Source organism: Armigeres subalbatus, chromosome 3 (genome assembly GCF_024139115.2).
Source record: "Armigeres subalbatus isolate Guangzhou_Male chromosome 3, GZ_Asu_2, whole genome shotgun sequence".
Taxonomy (NCBI): Eukaryota; Metazoa; Arthropoda; class Insecta; order Diptera; family Culicidae; genus Armigeres; species Armigeres subalbatus.
The window spans coordinates 219564078-219581334 of NC_085141.1; the positions used below are offsets into that span (position 1 = coordinate 219564078).

The following is a 17257-nucleotide window of genomic DNA, read 5'->3' on the forward strand; positions in this document are numbered from 1 at the left end:
GTAACGATTTTTATCACATTTTCAAGGATGATATGATCAAAATATTTTACCTACTTGTGAGATGAGCATTAGGGTGGTTCAAAAAATTGATTTTGATCCACAGTGCTCATCTGATTCTTTACCATGTTCTGAATTTCCCCTGAAAATTTGAGCTCATTTGGATTAAAACTGATTTAGCACAAGCCGTTTCAAGTTTGCATGCAAATTAGTATGGAGAAAATTATTTTTTCGTTGTACTGTTAATGAAGTTTCCCCATCAAGCGCAGGTTAAAAGAAAACCTACATAGCTAAAAGGAATACTCAACAGCTTTCACTCAGTGTAAACCGCATCTCAATTAATCGTTCCAATAATTCATGATTAGACAACGTTTTCACCACGTAAAACACTTTTTTGGTAGTTGATTTGCATTATAAATATATTAGGGAAAAATATCAATATATTCAAGGGAGATCAGGGATATTGCTGTTACAATTATTTTAAATTGATATTTGAAAACCATCCCTAGAGCGAAATGAAACTTGTAATGTTGCTTGGGATATCACCGCAAGGCTAAGGAAGGCTTTTATATTACTATGGTAGATTATTGTTTAGCATGATCAATCGTTTTGAATAATTTTATGACACCAGTTAAACTTATTCATTCGCATAACAAGTTTCAATTTTGGCAGGTGTTGAGAAAGAATTGGGTATATATGTAAAAAAGATATCGAACCAGTGCATAATCTCCATCCAAGCGTTTCTCAGCTATTTTCAGAGGATTTCATACAATTATCGAGTTTGGCTTCGTTATGCTCTTTGACGCTTGAGCTTCAATAAACTAGTTATTTAGACTATAACTTGGTAATAATCGATTCCTCCTTAATTTTTTATATGATGATTGGAAGAAAAAATCGAGGAAACTCATTTAGTAGTGACGTGGTAAATAATTGACTGTTTTACAACTAAAAGGTTCCGTTTAAGGGAGAAAAAAAAGTTGTTTGGGACCCCTCGGTAGATTTTTTTCAAATAGTCACGAAATGAAAGCTTAAAGAGTCAAACACAATGGACACGTTTGCGTGCGTTTTGACAGTTTTCCCATGTGTTTGGCCCATAAGAGCTATATTTTCACGTAGTGAAAGTATTAGCGATGCTCATTTTTGCCTTTCTCGTACAACTAAGTTGTACCGAAAGGCTATCATTTCACTCCGAAAACGAACTTTTTACAGAAGCCTCTGAGACCCATAGTATTATATACCAATCGACTCAGCTCGACGAGCTGAGCACATGTCTGTCTGTCCGTGTGTATGTGTGTATATGTGTGTGCACAAAAGCTATAAAAAAACATTAGACAACTTTTTGTATAGTAATCGTTAACCGATTTTCTCGCAACAAATTTCATTCGACAGAGGACAAAGCCTTGTTGATCACTATTGAATTTTATAACGATCGGTCATTGCGTTTGAAAGTTATGAAGAAAATGGTACATCGGACCATATATACTCCATATAAGGTTGGTGTCTCAACAAAATGCGAGAAAGGCACCACCAACGCTAGGTGGATTAATCTGTTTTTTTGTCACACACCGCGTTGAATTATCTTGATTTTATAAAATCAATGATGATTTCTTTTCAAATTAACTCGCATGCATAATCCCATTTTTGAGAATTCCCAAATTGTTATCAATTTGTGAATATGATTTGACAGAGAGAAACGTACTTTTGTGAACAAACTGCCCGATATGAGAGTCTGATATAAATACAATTCAAACATAATTACGTTTGTGGTACAATCTCTCTATAATGAGTTTGCATTTCCTTTGAGGCAATATAACTCACGAACGGGTTGACCGATTTGTACGGGTTTCTCATTAATCGATTCGTCTTGAGGACTGCTGTGTTATAAAATATCACTAAATTTTGAGGAGAAAGTTGAGAAATTGTGAAAATACAATTTTGATGCGAATTTTAAGGAAACCCAATACGATCGCGCTAAAAATGATCTAGAGTGCGGCGCTGAATGAACTCAACAATTGACAGTAAGAATGCAAAATATAGTTGACTCTGTAAATCTCGATGTTCTATATCTCGATATCTCTCCCTTTGTCGATGGTTTCCTCGGTCCCTTCAATCTACATACATTTTGGCTTTCTACATCTCGATAACTTCCCTATCTTGAAATCTTTCTATCCCGATGTGTTGTAATCGTATTTTGTTCTGGATTCACTCTCCTTATGTCGATATGTTCAAATTTTTAGGCTACTAGACCATATTTGGACATAGCAACAAGCTGTTTTGGATCTAGTACCCATTTAAATTTTCCTTCCATTCCTCGATCTCTCCCTATCTCGATGCTCCCTTCAATATCGAGATATGGAGAGCGACTGTAAATATAATCCCGAGCAAGGTCGGGTACGTTCAACTAGTTTTTCTTGCGAAAGTATCGAAAAATAATCTATTAAATCCCAAAAAATATCTGATATTGGATACGAAATCGAGAAAGCACAATAAAATAGGCGTAATTAAGTTTAGCCGAAATATCTCACCGTAATGCTACGTTTTGAAAGGGCAAGTGAATTGAACAACTTAGTTGATTGCAATTTACTTGCCAAGAGTTGAACATGTTCAACTTACTGTCCGTTCAAGTGAGTTGAGCGAAGGTGTTTGGACGCGTTTAATCCAAGCGACTTGTTCAATTCACTTTCCATGTCTAAATGTAACAAAATAATCATACCCATTATGATAAGCGCAACATAACAAAACGCAATCGGATGAGTGTCATCTTCATGGCTTTCCACTCAAGATACATATTCATTCAATCAATGGTGGGCAGCAAAAAGTTTTCAATTCATAATAAGTTGAAACGCAGGTGTTAAGTTCCAGTAGGAATTTAGGACACCGAAGAGGAAGAAGAATGGGGAGGTGCACCGAAAGAACACAATGACGTTTGAGCGGTGCCATGTTTACTAAAAATAGACACTATATCATATATCGAGTGGATTTTAAATGAATTCCGGTACCGCTGAAACGTCAAATAATGAACCTATGCACTGCCTCATGATGCATTGGAATAATATCGATAATATTCAGAACGAATTAATCAAATTTCTTGCTGAAGAAAATGATAGAAATGTTTACAGTGGAACAATAATTTTAATGTTTGCGGAACGGCTTTCACAGTTTGAACGATTGAAGCAAAGGTGTAGTTTGTCTGCTTTGCACTGCTTCATCGAAATATTTACAGTAGTGTTTGCGTTTAACAAAGTCGGTATTCCGGTAATCGATTTATTGAAAAATGTATGGACATCCCCACACTGTAAAATGTCATCGAACAACTGTATGACTACTCACCGGAAGATGGCAGGAGGGTTTTCCAGCACAAGCTAGAAAAAAACATGTTTAGATTCCTCTTTGCTCGCTAGATGATGTTGTTATCACCGGCAAATTGTTCGCCATTTCGTTGTATGGGAAAACTCGAAGTGAACCATATTGTTAATATAATATATTTGATATTATCCAACCGGCCAAAATCGGTAAAATGTAAACTGATTCTGAATAAACACCATGCGAATTAGGCAATATCCCCGCTAATCATAGTTTTTTGTTATGCATTTACTAAACCGTCGTAACAGCAGGCTCATTCATCACGTAACACTATTTATTAAAACACCTCGTAAAATTTACAGAATTTAAAAAGATTATTTTATTTTTGTGTATTTTTATGGAATTATCGAACCCATTGCATTGTTTCATAAAACCCGCCAACAACAACCTTGGCGTAGCCGTCAAATCAACTGTGAAGGAAATATCATATCATATCCTATTCCGGTAATATTTTTGTTTCATCAATAAATCGAGTATCTGTACATAAGGAAATCAAGACATCATTTGTATTTTTGGAAATTAGGGCTTATGCAGATAAATGCATATAACTTAAGGTTTACTTTTTGGCAGGAATAATTTACGTATTCATTGTAATAAGCATTTTGAGTTTGGCTAACTTAGATACCTAATAAATTTGGTTTGGAATAGGTGATAGAACTGGTGGTGGAATAATGCATTTAAAGGTGATCCGTTGTAACCTGACTTCTGTGCTGGAATCTGTTCATTCATTATTACGCTTCAACAGTACCAGAACCCAATATCTAAATCAATGTTTCGTTCTTTTACCCAATGCTTCCACGCCCATTGAACGACCGCGTGCTGCTGCATATTCGTGCTGCATTTTATCATGCACCGCACAGAAATCAGGCAGAGATGACACACACCTGTCGCGGCACTATATCCCTCCATGGGGCACTAATTCATACGGTGGATTCCTGTACTTTTGTGATATCGAATGGGGGAACGCAAACGTTCCATATTAAAGCGGCCAACGAAGTGGAGCGGCAGTCCTGGGTAACAGCACTGGAGCTTGCCAAAGCGAAAGCAATGTAAGTGGCTCCATCGACGATGAATGGAACAGAGCAATGTCCTAATGTCCCTATTTATCTCACATACAGACGAGCCATGGAAAGTGACGAGGAGGAGGAAGACACGGCAGCCAACATTATACCTAGTGAAGAATTCAACCTAGTAATAAGAGAGTTGACTTTTAAATTAGAAAATGTGAAAACGTGCTTCGATCTGATAACCAAGCATGGTGCAGTATTGCAGCGCGCTCTATCGGAGCTGGAATCCGGTGAAGATCTAACAAGTAAAACGAAGATAGTCAGTGAACGGGCAACGTTGTTCCGAATATCTTCCAATGCTATGATAAACGTAAGTACTGCTTGATTGGCTCCATAGAATTGTTTGAAACTAATTGGTCCTATTCGACAGGCTTGTTCCGATTACCTTAAGACAGCACAGACCCAGGGTCATAAATGGTCCAAAATGTTACAGCACGAGCGAGATAAGAAAGTAAGTCTGGAAGAAATGGTCGAACAGCTAGCAAGGCAGCATTCACACCTGGAGCAAGCAGCGCACCGTCACAGACCAAGTGAGTACTTGTTTACCTACTTGTTTTCGTTTTATTTGGTACATGCCACCGATAATAGTATTCATTAAATATCCATGTCCACGAATAATTGAATAGTGAAGAAATACCTCCCAACGAACTAATTTTAGAAGCGCAACAATCTGTAGAACTGATCGTTTATTGAGCCAATTGAATTATTATCAATTATGGCTTTGCTCTTCAATCGTCTTACTGGAGTACTTCGTGGAAAGAATTCGAAAAATCGCAATTTATTCCTGTGTTGGTGAATTGATTGAAAGATAGAGACTGAATGAAACCAAATCATGGGAAACGATTGGAGGTCATCCTATAATTTCGTCATTTTCCGTCCGATTCGCCCTTGTGTGCTCACTGCGTACACGTGGTTAAGTATTTCTGAAATTGTCTTGATTGGGATTAGAAGGTATCATATTTTTGTTTTGGTAATTCACTTGATACTTTATGGGCTACAGCTCCTTCTATCCTGGACCAATTGCTTCCAGTTGCCCCGTTTAACGCCATCAAGTCTTCTTCAAATGCAAAAAGCCATCATGTGCGAGCCCTACTACTCAGCCTACGGTTTATTCCGGGTTCTCTACTGAATATTATCTTTGCTTGACGGTCTTTCGGGATACGAACAACGTGTCCAGCCCACCTTCGTCTGTCGTATTGTATAAGCTCTACAATATCCAATATTTATGTTAAATGACCGTTTAAAACCATCGGAAGAATCAGTCGCAAAGCAGAAGCATTTGCGATCTATGTGGGTATTTATTAAAATAATTAAAAATGTGTTTGGTTTTACGGAATTTAGGTTAAATCTAAATAAATACTCAGTGACTGATATTCATTCGGAAATGGACAGTGCAGAGCCGAATATGAATATGTCTAGATGTGAGGTAATAAAGAAGGCCGATGAGCTTCACCAAAAATAATCGATTTAAATAAGCTCAAATAAAATTCTCTTTTTGTAATTTTTGTGGTATTTTATGTTTTCAGTAAGCTACCTTACCATAGTCGCATTATCTACATCGCACTGGTGGAGCTGACGCCATACAGCGTTTCGGTAATCAGCCGATGGATACCAGGCAGACGCTGTTTGAGCTGCAGCCGACACTTACCTTCTTAGTCTTGCTTATGTCAGAAGGACAACAGTGCCCAGGCTACACTACCAGCTAAATACGCAATCATCAGCTAATGGTCATGTGTCCTTAATTGACCCGTAAAAACGTGAGATATTAACTTTTTGGGACCAGAGGCAAGGATGTTAACGATCATTCAGTAATTTGCGTTCGATCATTTAGTAGTTTGTTAATAACACATTGCAGAAGCTGAATTTCAAAATATGTTGTATAGTGGACTTCTAGTGCGAAGGTTTTTCTACAACTTTGCCTAATTGTTCGTTATTAGAATTCAACTAATAACGGACTTAGAGCGCTAGTTGCAGTAACTTAAACTAAACGATTGGAATTTTGTTATCATTTAGTCTAAGTAACTAAAACTAAAGCTATAACTTCGTTACTAGTGGAATTCAAACAACGAACCATTAGGCAGAGTTGTAGAAAAACCTTCGCACTAGAAGTCCACCATACAACATATTTTGAAATTCAGCTTCTGGAATGTGTTATTGACAAACTACTAAATGATCTAACGCAAATTACTGAATGATCGTTAACATCCTTGCGCAGAGAGGGGCTGTATTATGTCGTCTTCATTGTCTCGTATTTGACTCGACTATATCTATAAAGCTACAATCAATTTGTGGCACGGTGTCTTTGTCCAAAGAAGCTTATTTTCAAAAAATCAGTATCTCTCAAACATCAACTAACACGAAAGTATAGATTTTCCTCTTTCGTGCATTTTTAAAATGTTGTTTCGGGGGTCATCCATGGCTTTCATGCATGAGCAATCGAATAATGTACAGAAGATTGAAATAGTTGAAATTATTGGATGAAGTCCACCTTTCTTCACTTGTCAGCTCATTTCCAAAGATTTTCATAGTCGGCGCTGGACTGTCAATATTCGGTTGAATATTGGTCATTGAATATTTATGTACATTCTACAAATTGATAAATTATTTCAAAACTAAACACGTTTTAAATGAGTAAAGTAATGTATCACACAAAACTCTGAGTCCGATTTTCAACCGTGTGGCACTTTCAGCAGCAAACGTTAATATAAACAAAGCTAATTATGTTTTTTTCTGCACAGCGTAAGTACTCACTCTCAGTGACAGTCGAATAAACAAGTCGATGGAGTAGTAGTTTGACTATGCCATTTTATATTTTGGATAATCATGCAATGTTCGTCGAAAATCGGACCGAAGTAGCTTCATGAAGTTGAATATTTTAAGCTCTGAATTCACTTTATGTGGCCTTGTAAATAACCACGCGACTCCATAACTACACTATCACTTCCAGCCAGGCCATCCAGAAAGTACGTCACACTTTTGGGGGGAGAAGGTTTCAGGCCAGCGTAACGATTTGTATACAAATTTTAGAGGTTTAATACAAAAAGTGTGTCGAAGATAAGAGGGCGCAGGGGAGGTGGAACTAAAAATCCCCAATTTTTGCGTGAAGTACTACTGCCGTGAATCGCAAATTTGTCCCATATGAATAGGAAACCCAGCAAAATGGGACAAATATGCGATTCACGGCAGTGTATGGATCTTTCCCATCTGTTGGTCCTATCAGCGAGGCCAGATTTGAAGACATGTCTTCAATTTGAAGACATTTGAATCTCTGTGAAGACATTTATTTCGTGGAGACATTTCGAAGACTTTTCAAAATATGCAGGGTTGTTACGACTACGCGGATTTCGGGGTTCTAATGAAATCTATACTTTAAATCTCTCTACATGGGGCTTTATTCTTGATTGCAAAATGTTGTTGAGAATAAAATTTACGACTGAAATCTACTCTTACGGCGCTTGTTATCATTTTCACTCATGCAAAACATGTTTATTGATTTATTTCAACACCCATTTTATCTCGTCAATTTAGTCGTTATTTCGAGATGTTGTCAGTTTCCGATTGATTATCCATTTTACAACAAATCAACCAACATGATAAATCACATAATTTTATAAAAAAAATTCCTGTCAGCAATTAGTTAATTCTCTTATAGTATCGAAGGTTCACAGCATTCACCCAGAGCTAACCACCCAGTCAACACAAAATCATATATGATGTTGCATAAGATGCAAAAGTGGAGGCGATATAGGTACTTCCCCATACAACATGTGCGTATATCGCCTCCACTTTTACATTATATGTTGCATCATATACGATTTCGTTTAGACTGGGCAGGGTCTATACATTAATTGGGTCCTAAAGCCCTACATCGTTTATGATTGCAAACGATAGTGCATCGGTCAAGAATACATGAACCGATGTTATATAAATTCTTATAACGGTCTAAGTTACTAAAAATGATATTTTCAATATTTAAATGATTTCAGCAACATATGTTGCTGAAAATGAGACATATAAGAACGAATTAACCGCCAATCCAAACGTCAGGCCCATATATTAACTGTCAAAGGTTGAGTCATGTGCCCTGCGGAGTTTTGCTATTGCGTTTGAATAATATTATTCCGTACGTCAAACAAGACCGAAAATGTCGAGGGAACATTTTCCATCTATTTTTAAATTTCAAATTAAACAATGTTACTTTCGAGGAAATGTATAGACCGGTCATCGGACCGGATAGTCTGCACACCGTATCGAATGACAACGGCCAACGATGCATAAACTTCGCAGCCTCCCGCGGAATGGTAGTCCGAAGCACCTTCTTTCCCCGCAAAAATATCCACAAGGCCACATGGAGATCACCTAACCAAGAAACGGAAAACCAAATCGACCACGTTCTAATCGACGGTAAATTCTTCTCCGACATCACGAACGTCCGCACTTACCGCAGTGCGAATATTGAATCCGACCACTACCTCGTTGCAGTATGCCTGCGCTCAAAACTCTCGACGGTGTACAACACGCGTCGAAGTCGGACGCCGCGGCTTAACATTGGGCGGCTACAAGACGGTAGACTAGTCCAAGAATACGCGCAGCAGCTGGAAGTGGCACTTCCAACGGAAGAGCAGCTAGGCGCAGCGTCTCTTGAAGATGGCTGGAGAGATATTCGATCCGCCATTGGTAGCACCGCAACCGCTGCACTTGGCACGGTGCCCTCGGATCAGAGAAACGACTGGTATGACGGCGAATGTGAGCAGTTAGTGGAAGAGAAGAATGCAGCATGGGCGAGATTGCTGCAACACCGCACGAGGGCGAACGAAGCACGATATAAACAGGCGCGGAACAGACAAAACTCGATTTTCCGGAGGAAAAAGCGCCAGCAGGAAGGTCGAGACCGTGAAGAAACGGAGCAACTGTACCGCGCTAATAACACACGAAAGTTCTATGAGAAGTTAAACCGTTCACGTAAGGGCCACGTGCCACAGCCCGATATGTGTAAGGACATAAACGGGAACCTTCTTACGAACGAGCGTGAGGTGATCCAAAGGTGGCGGCAGCACTACGAAGAACACCTGAATGGCGATGTGGCAGACGAAGATGGCGGTATGGTGATGGACCTGGGAGAACGCGCGCAGGACATAATTCTACCGGCTCCGGATCTCCAGGAAATCCAGGAGGAGATTGGCCGGCTGAAGAACAACAAAGCCCTGGGGTTGACCAACTACCAGGAGAGCTATTTAAACACGGTGGTGAGGCACTGGCTAGAGCGCTGCACTGGGTCATTACCAAGATTTGGGAGGAGGAAGTTTTGCCGCAGGAGTGGATGGAAGGTGTCGTGTGTCCCATCTACAAAAGGGCGATAAGCTGGATTGTAGCAACTACCGCGCAATCACATTGCTGAACGCCGCCTACAAGGTACTCTCCCAAATTTTATGCCGTCGACTAGCACCAACTGCAAGGGAGTTCGTGGGGCAGTACCAGGCGGGTTTTATGGGCGAACGCTCCACCACGGACCAGGTGTTCGCCATTCGCCAAGTACTGCAGAAATGCCGCGAATACAACGTGCCCACACATCATCTATTCATCGACTTCAAAGCCGCATATGATACAATCGATCGGGACCAGCTATGGCAGCTAATGCACGAACACGGTTTTCCGGATAAACTGACACGGTTGATCAAAGCGACGATGGATCGGGTGATGTGCGTAGTTCGAGTTTCAGGGGCATTCTCGAGTCCCTTCGAAACGCGCAGAGGGTTACGGCAAGGTGACGGTCTTTCGTGTCTGCTATTCAACATCGCTTTGGAAGAGGTAATACGAAGAGCAGGGATTAACACGAGTGGTACAATTTTCAATAAGTCCGTCCAGCTATTTGGCTTCGCCGACGACATAGATATTATGGCACGTAACTTTGAGAAGATGGAGGAAGCCTACATCAGACTGAAGAGGGAAGCTAAGCGGATCGGACTAGTCATCAACACGTCGAAGACGAAGTACATGATAGGAAGAGGTTCAAGAGAAGACAATGTGAGCCACCCACCGCGAGTTTGCATCGGTGGTGACGAAATCGAGGTGGTAGAAGAATTTGTGTACTTGGGCTCACTGGTGACTGCCGAAAATGACACCAGCAGAGAAATTCGGAGACGCATAGTGGCTGGAAATCGTACGTACTTTGGACTCCGCAAGACGCTCCGATCGAATAGAGTTCGCCGCCGTACCAAACTGACAATCTACAAAACGCTAATTAGACCGGTAGTCCTCTACGGACACGAGACCTGGACGATGCTCGTGGAGGACCAACGCGCACTTGGAGTTTTCGAAAGGAAAGTGCTGCGTACCATCTATGGTGGGGTGCAGATGGCGGACGGTACGTGGAGGAGGCGAATGAACCACGAATTGCATCAGCTGTTGGGAGAACCATCCATCGTTCACACCGCGAAAATCGGACGACTGCGATGGGCCGGGCACGTAGCCAGAATGTCGGACAGTAACCCGGTGAAAATGGTTCTCGACAACGATCCGACGGGCACAAGAAGGCGAGGTGCGCAGCGGGCAAGGTGGATCGATCAGGTGGAAGATGACTTGCGGACCCTCCGTAGACTGCGTGGTTGGCGACGTGTAGCCATGGACCGAGCCGAATGGAGAAGACTCTTATATACCGCACAGGCCACTTCGGCCTTAGTCTGAATAAATAAATAAATAATACTTTCGACTTTTGAGTCGGAAGAAAAACTGACGCGTTCAGGGTGATTAACTTTATCGTTTCCTGAAAGAAAATCGAATATCGATTCTTCATTTTAGGACCCAATTGAAGCTCAAAAATGTTCCATGTTCCATTTTTGAAGAAAAAATATAAATTAAAGGTTGAAACTCCAAGGATATTTCCGGATAAAAAATCCACATGAATTTTGTGAAGATTTTTTGTGATATTCTTGGAAGGTTTTTCCCAGAAACTCCAAGATCGATTTCCAGATAAATTCTTGAAGCAATTGAAGCTGCAGGAATTTCGCGTTGAATTTATAAAAGTATTCCTGGAAGGATTTTTGCAGAAATCAACCCGAGAATATATGCATGATTTACGATGCGATTTCCGTATGAATTTATGAAAAAAATCGTATTATTCTCCAAAGATTTCCCACACATTGTTTTAGAGTAATTTATTTGAATGTGTGAAAGAAAATGCAAATGAATTTTTGCACAAATTCGTAGCTAGTTTTTGCAAGAATTCTAAGAGGATTTATTGCACGAATGTCTGAAAAAAGTTCCGCTGGAATTCTGGAAGGAATTTACCCAGGAATGACAAATTTATTCGGGTAGATTTTCGCTGAAATTGCAATAAAATTTTCAAAGGAAATATTGCTGATGAATTTCCGTAAAAAATCTTGTCGAAAAAACCGCTTGGAGAAATTTTCACATGAATTACATTTTTTTCACATGTTTTCGTAAGAATTTCCGCGAACATTTCCGACTAAATTTTTGCTGAGATTTTCGAAAATCTTCCTCAGAAATGTTCGAAAGGATTTCCGATTCAAACTCAAGATTCAGGATTACATTCAACGAAAGTTGAAAAACTATGTTAGATTTTCTTATTATTTAATTTAAAATTAATTATTTTTATTAATTATTTCTTACTGGATATAAATTCATTTGTTTAAGCATCATAGAATCCAAAACAAAATTCACTCGCGTTTTCATGGGCACACCACTCAATATGAAAACATCGTACAACTGTCATTTTTATTAATCCACGCATGCTGCGACGCAGAAAAACTAAAATAACAAAAACAAAAGTTGTCTGCTGTGAATTTAGTTTTGGATTCTGTGATACTTGTCCTTAAGAGACCCATAGTGTTATATACAGGCTACTGACATCCTATTGTTTAGCCCATCACCAGATCGTAGCCAGGATGTCCTGGGCTATAATTTTGTTTCATACTACATTTCAATGATGACAGCGGTCTATGTCTATTGATGATGATGACACCGAGCTTGTCACCGGCTCGGTTATATACAAATCGACTAAGCTCGACTGAGTTGATATCTATCTGTGCGTGTATATGTGTATTTGTACATATGTGCGCAAAACTCATTTTTAGGTACTTATCCTTAATCGATTTGCTCGCAAGTTGCATTCGGCGAGTATTGCGACAGATTTTTCCTGGTTCGAAAGAAACGGTTTTAACAGCAGTACAATTCACACAGTTTCAAAGCTAGAACTTATTATCTAATTATTAGTAAATTCATTATATGTGTAAAGTAACATACAAACTAGTTTCACTTAAATTCACAAGCAACAAGCTCACCACTCTAAACCATTCTAACCGAACTCTATTGCTACAGTATGGAAGCATACATTTCGGATTTTTTTTAAAATTTCCATTTTGCAGCTGTCAAGTCCTACCGCAAACTTGAAAATCTACAATACACTGAAACAAACATCTGATATTTAGCGTTTTCACCGTAGAATGCTATGCCAAACAGTAGAGAAAACGTATGAAGTGACATCTGCGCTGCCGTAATCTGGCAAAGTATTTTTTTTTAATCTTTATTAAAGTATTTTTTTAATCTACAGATTAAGTTCAACACCGATCTGGCAAAGTGACGTATACGCCATTTTTCAGTGTTAACGAGTAGTATTCATCGTACTCTTTAGCAGAAAAATTAGAAACATGTATGTTGTAAAATGGCGCATACGACACTTTTCCAGATTACGACAGTGCGGTAGTCTGAATAATAAACCGGAAAGAGAAAAGTTTTCTTTTGAACAGCAATACATGCATTTACTTGGCATTGTTTCGTATTCAAAATTGGCCAGATAGGATCAAATGTTATGGCCAAAATACATTTTTCTATATATGCACAAGAATGGCATCATCACCGCTAGGGAATTATTTCGGGTTTTTCAAACATAAAAACATGTGTGAAGTTGTTGTTTAGTATCAAACGAAAAAAGCTGTACATTATTTGTAGAACTCTCTTGATTTGACGCGGAAAATATTTCGGGATCCCCGTAACAACCCTGAATATATTAAGGCTTATCTACTTATTTAGGATACTCGAAGACAATCACTAAGCCAACGAATAGAATAGAAAATATGTATAGTTTTATCACTAACTTATAGCTTCTGCGACTTCTGTATGAACATTATATAAATTATATATTACAAAAGTTATAATAGTCATTGTCTCGGGCTTAAACTCGCAACCGTAAAAAAACATTCACACTAGCCGGTTGATAACTGCAACACATTTTAGATGTTAAACGTACTTTACTTTGAGTTTTACGCTGGTTCAAAACTTCCCAATGACATCACTCGTTTAAATTTTCATTGGCGGCTCCGGCGTTTTCGACGTGTCTGTTAAAAAGGTATTTCGATTATTACATCGAAACGCAATAACCTAATTTATTTCAAACGGCAAAAATAAACTGAAATTCACAAAGACTTGATTTAATCTATTTAACCATTGGACTAGAATCAGAATTTTCCGTGAATTTTAAAAGCAATTTTCAGTGAAAATTTAAAAGAATGTTTCGTGTAAAATAGAGAGAATTTCCGATAAAAAATCTTAAATATTTTTTTTTGAATTTCAACAGAAAAATCTTCTAATAAGAAATTCAGAGGAATTCTACAAACAAATCCGCTGGAATTTTAATTAGACTCATTAGAAAATCGTAATTTTTTCGTAAATTCAATTAGTAATTTTTCTAGAAATATCTTTGGACACTTTTCTAGGATTTTATTAGGATTCAGAAAATCCGTCTGGATTTTTTTTTCTGAAATTTCTCCTGAAAATCATCCAAGAATTCGTCCGGAAATACCTTCAGAGATTTCCCCAAAAAAACCTCAAGGAATTTCTTCGGATGTCCCTCTAGGCTAAGAGCTCCTCCGTAAGTTCGTTCAGAAATTCCTTCAGAAGCCACCAGCAGTTTCTTCTGGAATTACTTTAGTATAAAATTCAGGCAAAAGTCATTATACAGCCAATTACAAATCAATTTAAAAGAATATTCTCCTGAATTCTAACAATTTGAATGTGAAAAACAACAGTTTTAAAATGTTAAAAACGGTTCCACATACATAAAACAAAAAACAATTTGAATTTTCAAAACTACTGGATTTTGAAATTTCTCGCTGATAATCATAATTTTATTATTGAAGACATTTTTACTTGACTGTGAAGACATTTGAAAATATCACCTGGCATCCTGCACCGTCATTCTCAAGTGCACGCGGCCAACGAGTAAGCACTAGGGATCCTACATTCAGAGATATGCGAAAGCGACCATCTTGAGCCAATCGATCATTGGGAACTGTCAAAATCTGAGCCAAATGAACATCGTTATTGTTGCAGATCGAAAGGTATTGCAATTTTGGTGAAATAGATTTTATGAAAAGTTTTATCGAATAAACAATTTGTTTTGCTTTCATAAGTTAAAGTAGTCTAGTTGATGCCTTATATCGTGTTCATTCGTATTGCTCTTTAATTTTAGCGAAAATGCACTGCTAGAGGATAGACAAAATAATCAAAAAGTGTCTTCGAATGTACAGTCATGTGCAAGCCTAAACATTTTTCACTGCGGCAAGTGCTGGCAGCGTTTGTTTACGAAAGTAACAGCGTTGCTAAATCGTCTGGAAAAGTATTCGCACATCTCTTAATATAGGATCCCTAGTAAGCACTCAGAAACTTTGTGCAGTAGTGCTAGTCATTCTTGAACCGCTGTCGCGATGCAGGTATGAAAATGTTCTGTTCTATGTTAAGCGCACAGGTATGTGGCACAGAAGTAGATCGAAATACTGAGATTTGAATACTACTGTAGTAGAGTTCATGTAGTACTCCATCGCACAGAACATATATTCATCTCATCGCAAAACAAAGAAATACAGCACCAACAGAAGCGACGGATTCTTTTTGCTAACACACGTACTGATTGCTGAAAAAATCACAAAAATAAAAAAGCAGTCACAGACAACGACCTCCCCTCATGGAAGTCGTAGTTAGGTTTCAATGTAGTCGAAAATCCATTTCAAACGCATAACCATAAAGGGTTACTGCTCCTGAACTTCATCTCATAGCTCCGATATTCATCTCACGAAAAACAAGGAATTTGATTTGCTTCTTATTTTTGTGATTTTTTCAGCAGTGCGCACGTACATATGTAAATTTCATTACTATTACCGTGGAAACCCGCTAGCCAAGGCGAACTACTGACTAGAACCTAACCCCCAGATTCCAATAAAATTCCGCATAAACTCGTGCTCTTGGCTCGCAGTGGGCAAATGAATGCATCATCAATTCCTTTCCATCCCATCGACCGTAGGGACATGACCTGCGCCGTTATTGACCATTGGAGCTAGAACAAAATCGATATGTTTCCCTTAATCTCCGATAAATATCATGTCGCCATACGTAGGATTTTTTGATTATTATTATAGAAAATGAAAAATTGACAACGCTTTGAAAAGATAAATCAGGGTTCCTAACTAAAAAATGGACATAGAAGCTACAACGGGCTTGGTGGTCATAAGAAGAAGTTCGCGCGTTTAATCCCAGGCCAGTTCTATTGCTCCTACTTTGTACATTTCCCTGTAGCTTTCAGGTTCTAGTAATAGCTAGAACTGGAATGCATTCCGTTTCCATCTTCTATTCTTTACCTTCAATTTGACCTGTTCTAGCAACAATTGTTGAATTGGAAATAAGCGAGGAACTCGTTTCGGCATCCAATTAGAATATTATCCTTTTTTTACTACAGTCACCTATTTACATCTCGATATTGAAGGGACCATCGAGATAAGGAGAGATCGAGGAACGGTAGGAAAATTGAAATGGGTACTAGATTGAAAAAAAGCTCGTTGCTATGAAAAACGACAACAAAACAAATGTCATCTCTTGTTGTTCATGTGTTTGTTATTGTCCAAAAATGGTCTAGTAGTCTAGAAATATGAATATATCGACATAGGGAGAGAGAATCCTGAACAAAATATGACCAGAACACATCGAGATAGAGAGATATCGAGATAGGGAGGTTATCGAGATGTAGAATCCCCAAATGTATGTAGATTGAAGGGACCGAGAAAACCATCGACATAGGGAGAGATATCGAGATATAGAACATCGAGATGTGGAGAGTCGACTGTATAACAGTAGAAAGCCGTTAACCAAGACGATCCTCTGCCATAGAACCTAACCCTCAGATTCCAATAAAATTCCGCAGAAACTCATTCTCTCGGCTTGCAGTGGCCAAGTGAATGCATCATCAATTCCTTTGCATCCCATCGGCCGTAAGGACATGGCATGCGCCGTTATTGACCATTTAAAATACTTGAGCTCTCGGCTTGTGTACATTAATTAATTGCGATTGTTCTGGTCAATCACGGAGTAGCAAACACGAAATATACGGTCATCCTGTTCATGCTTATGCTCAAAAATTGACATAAAAGCTTTAACCAAAGAGTCATTATTTAAGATTAAAAGAAAACTTACTACATACGTTGACAGAAAACGTTGTGTAGAATCCAAAAATTCAAACCACTTTATAATCGGACGACATAATACTCGGAAAATTTTCATTGTACACTGATTTACTACCCGAATTGGAATAATCATTACCCGAGCAGGAGAAATTGGCTCAATTATACCTAATTCTGTTATTGATACCATACTCTGTTATGAACTAGCCCTGCATAAGAGGTAAAATACCAGAAAATAATACCAAAAATTTATATGCAGAATACTTACGCCATAACATACTCAATTATTAAATTGAATTTCAATAAAGCTATGTCCATTTAGAATCCGGAATAATAAAATCATCTGTATCTCGGTAACGGATTGAC

The 17257-nt window shown here is 38.5% G+C and overlaps 1 protein-coding gene across 3 annotated transcripts in view; it reads left to right on the forward strand.

Moving 5' to 3' along the window:
• Positions 1 to 17257, forward strand: part of LOC134219972 (oxysterol-binding protein 2) — a 116896-nt gene that overhangs the window by 54487 nt on the left and 45152 nt on the right. For all 3 annotated transcript variants that reach the window (XM_062698887.1, XM_062698888.1, XM_062698889.1), the window contains 3 exons: positions 4221 to 4409; positions 4479 to 4737; positions 4798 to 4957. In XM_062698887.1, the coding sequence (XP_062554871.1) occupies positions 4221 to 4409; positions 4479 to 4737; positions 4798 to 4957 (608 nt within the window). The remainder of the gene's footprint in view (positions 1 to 4220; positions 4410 to 4478; positions 4738 to 4797; positions 4958 to 17257) is intronic.